General features: G+C 37.8%; 1 protein-coding gene across 1 annotated transcript; it reads left to right on the forward strand.

Moving 5' to 3' along the window:
* Positions 1-19: 19 nt before the first annotated feature.
* LOC114544799 lies at positions 20-1,247 on the forward strand. Its single transcript, XM_028563317.1, has 2 exons — positions 20-400; positions 510-1,247. Exons 1-2 carry the CDS (start codon positions 20-22, stop codon positions 1,245-1,247), a joined length of 1,119 nt encoding a protein of 372 aa, XP_028419118.1.
* Positions 1,248-8,322: the final 7,075 nt, after the last annotated feature.

An 8,322-nucleotide genomic window follows, 5' to 3' on the forward strand; every position in this document is an offset into this window, starting at 1 on the left:
TGAGGTGAAAGCCAAAGCCATGGAAGACTTCTTTCGATCTGCAGGAGCTATCGCCGATGAAGTTCTGGTTGCCCATTTCACAGATGCCCCGTGCGCTGCTGTTCCTAAGGTTTGTAATCTCGCTAGGCAAGCAAACCGGAAAAGACAGAAGACAAGACCACAGGAGCCCACTGATCTGGAGTTTGAGGTTGACGAACGCCACATACCAGATGATTTCCTGCAGGCAGACGTGAAGGTTGGAGGTCGGCGCCACCTCATATTCAGCACCCCAGAAATGATCGCCCTACTAAAGCAAGCAAAGGTTTGGTACATGGATGCCACTTTCAAAGTTGTGAAAGATCCATTCAAGCAGCTATTCTCAATTCATGCCTTTGTGAGACAAAACAGTGACGTGAAGCAGGTAATATATATATATATATATATATATATAATATATTTAATACATTCAACTAAGTCCTCATTTTTAGATCCAAATTAAATTGCTGTATTTTATTTTTTCATATTAACAGATACCGTTGGCATTTATCTTAATGTCTGGCAAAAAAAGGCGAGACTACAAGCACGTGTTGAAGGCCATCAAGAACCTCCTTGCTGATGGTCTCTGCTTGAAAGGCGTTGTCATCGACTTCGAGCATGCGTTATGGCAGGCAGTGGCAAAGGTGTTCCCAGGTGCATCAGTTCAAGGCTGTGTGTTCCATTGGACCCAAGCAATTTGGCGGAAAGTACAAGGGTTGGGCCTGACCACAGCATACAACGAGGACGACTCAACCCATAAATACATTAGACGGTTGATGGCCTTGCCATTTTTGCCCCACGAGCACATTAGCCAGATGTTTGAGCAGCTGAAGGCTTTGGCAACCACACCTGTCCTCCAAGCCCTGGTCGCGTACATCAGTGATACCTGGATCAATTCCACAGTTTGGTCTCCGGAGAATTGGAGCATATTCAAAAAAAGTGTTAGAACCAACAATGATGTTGAGGGTTGGCACCATCGTTTAAACCACAACGCAAGGCGTGGATCCCTGCCCTTCTACTTGCTGGTTGACCTGTTACATCGCGAATCTCGTCTGGTGTCCGTACAGGTTCGTCTAGTTTCTGACAACAAATTGAAACGTCAACAACGGCGCAAATACAGAAAACTACAAGGCAGAATATTTGAACATTGGGACAAATTCATTGCTGGTGAAATGACCAGCAAACAACTGTTGCATGCTTGTGCCCATGTCAATGGCCCTTGCACCCAGTGAACTGTGATGGTGGCTGGGTATTTAATAGGATACACTGTATATATCGATGTAAATAATGTAATAATTATTAACTATTCTATTACGTATATTTGTATATTGTATGTTTATATGTCTTGTCTAAAAGTCATTTCTTGGCAAATAGCTTTCACGGCATTAAAAAAACCAAAATCACATGTGTTTGACTACTGTAAACTTCGAATGTCATATATTTATACAAGTAATCAACTCTCAGCAATGAATTCACTTGCCTGTACTTGCGATTTTCAAATCTTAGTATGCCAATATTGAAATTTTGACTTGACTTACCTTGGATAAAAAGCGATCATACAGTACGATATTGCAGTAACAACTTCTAGAGTACCTTTTCCTTTCCAATTTTAAAATATTTAACACATTTATACATTGAATAACATTGTCCGATGTTGGGCCGAGTTGGTCTCGGTAGTGGGCCGACTTGGCCTCGGCAGTGGGCCGACTTAGTCTCGACAGTGGGCCGAGTTGGTTGGGCCGAGTTAGTTAGTGGGCCGAGTTGACCGTAATTCGATTTTTCTACGCAGCTTCGATTCTAAGAGCTCCTTCAAGTATGCAAACTTTGTCACCGTGCCATGTTCGAAGAGCCGATTTCTGCTTAAAATTTGTTTCAAAACGATAGACTGTTCTGAAACTCGCCATCGTTCAAATAATTTCGCAACCGTGTTATTTTGGTGACGCCTCGGTCAATATTTTCTTCAATTAAACAGCCTCGCGCTTCTATGTCTTCAAGTGATTCGCTTTTCCCAAATTTGCCATGTTTACTTTCACGTTTAGACTCCCCGATCCACGTTACTACCTTACTCAGAATCTATTTATGCCTTTTGATTTTCTCTGAAATACCCTTGTTTAGAACCCCGTTTCGTTTTTGCTGTTTAAAGACTTAAAAGAGTTCAATCGCTCCTTCCAGTTTTGAATTCAAGTTTTTTTAATTCGTTTTTACTCGATCTCGTTCGGACGTGCCACTATATCGCGACCCTTCTTCGGCGTAAACCTAGACACTAAAAATGGGTATCTATTTATGTTGTAATGCATCGAGTTTTCAAACTCAGGCAATCAGCGTAGACTACGAGTTGCATCATATTTCAATGAGTTTTTGATGGTTTTTAATCCTTTTTTACCCATCACTTGTGAATTTATGTTTGTCGAGCTTTGAAATAATCAGCATGTATGATTGAAGAGCCGGGTTTAACTTTCAATGTAATCATGTTCATGTTTCAGATTCAATTTGAACATTACTGCTAATGGCCCATGGTTATGATCCAAACCGCTTTCTTGATCCAGTCAACGAAGATTATCTATGCAATATTTGCCACCGTGTTTTTAACAATCCACGATTATGCGAGGCAGAAGAGCACTACTTTTGTCTGAGTTGTATTGAAGAATATCTTGCCCATTCTCAATCCTGCCCGAAATGTCAACAACATCTCACTCAAAAAACTTTGAAACATCCCCATTTTTTTTGCCGAAGATTTTGTCGCAGCTGAGAATCAAGTGTGATTACAACAGTCGAGGGTGTCCCATATTTATTCAGCTTAAAATGTTGGACGATCACGTCAGTGTTTGTGAATATCGTCCAGTTACGTGTGGAAATTGTGGCCAGCAGGTGAACAAAAGAGATGAAAACTACCATAAAAGTTTCTGTCTGTTTGATCGCTCCAATATTCAGGACTTAAAGGACATCAAAATGAATCAAAAGGAAATAAAGGATATGTTGACAACTATGATGACGATTATGTCTGAAAGACAAGAAAGATTTCACGTAACCCTAGACATAAGTGGGAAAGCACCACAAGTGGTGGAGAATTCGCAAGTGAAAGATCTGATGGTAGTCACCAATGTGTACAAGGAAGGTCATACTTCCACGAATTCATGCGAACATAAAATGAAAAATGGTGAGACAAAAAGTAATGAATGTCAAGATGATGATGTACGTATGGAAGTTATGAAAATGAAGGTAATTGTTTCATAATTTTTTCTGCCATCATTTAAATGTTCTGACGGCTTAGTGAGGAGGGCCACATATCTTCGAAAAATAAGGTAGTAATTCGAAGGTAATCTTGTGATGTGCATAATAGACCAACTTTTGATTTAGCCAAGAAAAAGGAAATTTCCGAAAAGTGCATACTAAATTTAGTAAAATTACCAAGTTTGGCTGCAAAATATTGTAAAGTACGGAAAATATAGCCATGCGAAGTTGCCAATTTTGTATACTTTTTACTACGGCTGGAAGTGTTTAACTAAATTAGTTTAAACGCTTCCGGCCGTAGTAAAAAGTAAATACAAAATTGCCAACTTCGCATGGCTATATTTTCCATACTACTCGACATTTTCCAGCCAAAGTGGGCAATTATACCAACTAAGCATGCTCTTTTTAGCTGTGGTGATTTATTTCCTCCTTGTTATCTAGATCGTAAGTTGGTCTATTATGCAAAAGGTCTATTGGTAATTAGTACGACTGCTGGATCGCACTGGAAGCCGGGCCGAAACTATAGAGCGATAATTGAGGGGGGATTATTGATACTGAATCATAGGTAGCCCAATGCGCTGCATTACGTACGTCACTCGGGTCACGTATATAGTATATAATAATATAAGGTTGGCAAGAATATTTTATTTTCAATATACATCGTTTAAATATGATCAAAATATTAACATCTATTCTATAAAATACGCCAAAAAATAGCAGCCCCTAAGTGTAGGGTAGTTTTACTAAATTTGTACGTCGTTTTTTTGCAATGAAACGCGATTAAAAAATGAAAATATGCCAAAAGTTTGTTGAAATTTGCCGTGTCCCGATGCAGGATGCCTGTTGCCGTGCAAAAACATCAATTTGAAAACTCGTATACGCGATCCTATTGGTCATCACAAAACGGTCAAAGCTGCATGACCAATAGGATCGCGTATACGAGTTTTCAAATTGATGTTTTTGCACGGCAACAGGCATCCCGCATCGGGACACGGCAAATTTCAACAAACTTTTGGCATAGTTTCATTTTTTAATCGCGTTTCATTGCAAAAAACCGACGTACAAATTTAGTAAAACTACCCTACACTTAGGGGCTGTTATTTTTTTGGCGTATTTTATAGAATAGATGTTAATATTTTGATCATATTTAAACGATGTACATTGAAAATAAAATATTCTTGCCAACCTTATATTATTATATACTATATACGTGACCCAAGTGACGTACGTAATGCAGCGCATTGGGCTACCTATGACTGAATATGTGAATAAACACCTCTTCACCCTCACCCTCCCCCCCCCATGATTATCGTTCTAGACGTTTTGTACATTTAGAATATTTTGTGGTATTTTCGTTTACTTTTCCGGTCATTTTTAAAACCATGTTTCTAGTCAATACGAAACAGCTTTTACTAATGGTTTTAACCGATTTCATGATTTAATAGTCACCACATGTTTTAGCAGGCGCATAAAATCTTGCATGTACTTAACAACAAGTTTTATTTTATGTGATTTACCGGCTGCCGTTAAATAACAAGTTTCGTTTCAAGTTTCTTTTGGTGGATCAAACACGATAGTCGTACATGTGTTATTTTAGCTTTTCAAAACGAGGTATTCGCCAGCAACACTGTATATTATATAATAAACGTAAATAAAATGAAGAAAACAAGCGCTTTTTCAATTTCTAATATTCTCGTCAAAACCTTTCGACAAACCTTGAGACAAACAAAGTGAATAAAATGGAGGTAGTGGTAATATTTTAAAATTATTGACCATTTATCCTCATAATTATTGCCCTGCATGCATTCATGCAGAGCTTGTTTTTTTCCACAGACCAAATGTTGCTACCACAAAGTTCAAATACCATTGTTAGACTCAGTCTTAACCAGACGTGTACTTTGAACTCGTAGAATTTTAATCATATAGCGGTTCAACTAAACGAATATTTACAGAGATTAGTACGGTACGAATACGAGGAATACGAACAAGTACCATACGACAAGTACGAATACGACCATACGAATACATACATGAAACTTACAGATTAATTTGTCTGTCCGGTAGAAAATCGTTCGCTTCTTGAATTGTGGAGACTCTTGGTGGATCTTTGTATCGTATGATCAAACTGATAGTGAACGACTATTTATACCGCGAATTAACATAACATTATATATAATAACATAACATTAAACTAAGTTATGACAGTTCCGGTTTGAAATCTACAACCATTATGGTCGGATATAACACCATAGCATACCATAACACCATTATGGTAGTGTAATGACTAAAAATTAAAATTTTACATTTTAGGAGAACATTTTAACGAGTAAACAAGATTGCGAGGGGTTTAAAGGAGTGCTAAATGATCTATTAGCAAGGAATGCAACAGGTATTATCATATTTTTGGTGGTATGGTTGTAAAAGCGAAACTACTTCTTCAAATACTGTTGAACTGTATTGTATTGTTGAGAGGAGCTCTAGAATTGTGCAACAATTGGAGCAACCTTTGGTATCGTCGGCATTGTGTGTTCACGACAATCGCATCCTTGCTATTGGTGGTGTCGATGATGAAGGTGACAGTGACAAGATCAAGGTTTTGAAGATGAGCCGACATGTTTTGCAATGCGCAATATTTGGAAAACTGCCTGTTAAATTATTTGGCCACGATGTCGTTGTCCATGAAGGAAATTTATATGTAATAGGCGGGTGTAATTGGCACGAAAGGAGAACATTGGACGAAATCTATCAGATTGCTCTTACCCCACCTTTTACTGTCGAGCTGCTGACGAGAATGCCCGAGCAAAGAAGACATCACAGAGCAGAACTTGTTAATGGAAAGCTGTTTATCTTGGCGGAGCATCTACCGGACGTAGTAAAGATGCCACTGACAGCGTTGTCGTTTACGATTTTGGTGAGAATGAGTTCAAGCCTTGTCCGTCGTTACCTCAGCCGGTTTCTCGTATGTCCTCGGTTACTTCGGGTGAGAATATTATCGTTATCGGGGGCATGGATATGAGAGGCCGTGCAGTCAATGACGTCATCACATATCACACGGTGACCGGGCGATCTGAGATGTTACCATCCATGCAGCACCACAAAAGGTACGGCAGCTCTGTCGTAATCATCGATGACGTCATTTTCGTGTTTGGCGGACGGAATAATGAGGAGGGATATCTCAACTCAGTGGAAACCTTCACCATTGGTGGAAATGGCTGGGAAGAACTGCCAGGAATGATAGAAGAAAGATGTTGGGCAGCTGCTGTTGTTAAACCTTACAACTATACATTTCTCTAAGTCATAGGCGTATGAGGCGGAAGAAAATTATCGGAACAACGGAACAACAAAAAACGATTATTAACTCTTTTTATAAATTTCTACTGTATTCGCGTTCCTGATTGGTCAAAACCCTCCAAATAAATCTCAATATTCGGTTGAATTTCACATTTTCACCGGTTGTGACGTCATAGCGAGGGATATTGATTTTTTTGGATCGAACTTCGATTTTTCATGCATTTGTTGAAGAACGATTTTTTTTGCATCTTTGCACGTAAAACTATTTAAAACGATGATGTTGTGACGCAATTTTTCGCTCTTTTTATTTAACTTCGAAATTTCGAGAACGGAACAATGTTGCGAAGTACATTTGCGAAGCATTTGTTGTTTTAACTAGGCCATAGGCAACCCAGTCAATGCGGCAACTCTCTCGAAAAATAATACATAAATTAACACCATCGCTTGAAACACAAAAATTACGCTAGTTTCTTAAAAAAAAATTAGATACAAAACACCTTGGATATATTTACTACATTAATCTGTCATTTTTAGACTTAAAACTTAAAAATGCTTAAATTTTGCAAATCAAAAGTGTATTTTTATCGAAATTTTGTTAAATATAGGCGGGATGCAATTTACTCGACAAACGTCATCGTCGGCAAATCTCTGATTCGCTGTTGAAAGTTCGGAAAATCACGAAGACAATTTTTCTTCATTGAGTTGGCCTTCATGATTTTTCCGAACTTTCAACAGCCAATCAGAAATTTGCCGACGATTTTTCCGATGATGACGTTTGTCGTGTAAATTGCATCCCGCCTCTGTTTAAAACAAAATTTCGATAAAAATACACTTTTTATTTGCAAAATTTAAGCATTTTTAAGTTGTTTTCAAGTCTAAATATGACAGATAAATGTAGTGAATATATCCAAGGTTTTTATATCTCGTTTTTTTTCAAGAAACTAGCGTAATTTTTGTGTTTCAAGCGATGGCATTAATGTATGTATTATATTTTTTGTCAGAGAGTTACCAACCTTAGGATAATTATATACATAAGATGGTATGCGGTACCCGCATTGACCGGGCTGCCTATGATTAGGCGTGTTATTATTACGCGATTAATTATATTCTTTGCGATTCTTTATATTTCTTCATTGGCTGAAAGCAGGTGCGATCTGAGCTTTTCATTTCTACAGCCAATAATGATTGTAATCTTGTTTAGCCTGCACGGTGGTAACACTGTTATACGTGGTATTAATGAGCCATTAATGTATTCAGTTAATTTGTATTAAAATATAACAATATCAATCAACCTTAATTTTTGTCTAAATATTATCGACGTAATAGTTTTTTATGTTTGATTATTCTCAAGTCACGGCGATCGATATTAATTTTGGGGTACTCTGATGGAGAGCTGCTTTTAAAAAACTTGTATGCAGTGATATACTGTACAATTAACACACCGCATTTTATTTAGTTCGAGTTCGGGGGGGGGGGGCGCGAGAAAATTTCGGCTAAGCGATATAATTTCACAAACTCAAAACCAAATGAATGAAACTAAATCAAACGCGCTAAACTTCAGTCAAATATCAGGAAAAATTAAATTACCTTGACCAACTATAATCTTTGATTCAAAGGAACAACATTTGCAATCAAAGGAACAATAAATATGCAAACGAGTCTCTCAAAATGTAAATGAATCTTCGCGGCATGGTGCTGGAAATGGTATTGTTAAAACCGAAACCAAGTCTGGTAAATCTTGCATAAGAGATGATAAATAAATCAATGAACCATTAAATATTACTT

This window comes from Dendronephthya gigantea, unplaced genomic scaffold, assembly GCF_004324835.1.
Source record: "Dendronephthya gigantea isolate DGI-Jeju-01 unplaced genomic scaffold, DenGig_1.0 000956F, whole genome shotgun sequence".
In the NCBI taxonomy this organism is placed as follows: domain Eukaryota; kingdom Metazoa; phylum Cnidaria; class Anthozoa; order Malacalcyonacea; family Nephtheidae; genus Dendronephthya; species Dendronephthya gigantea.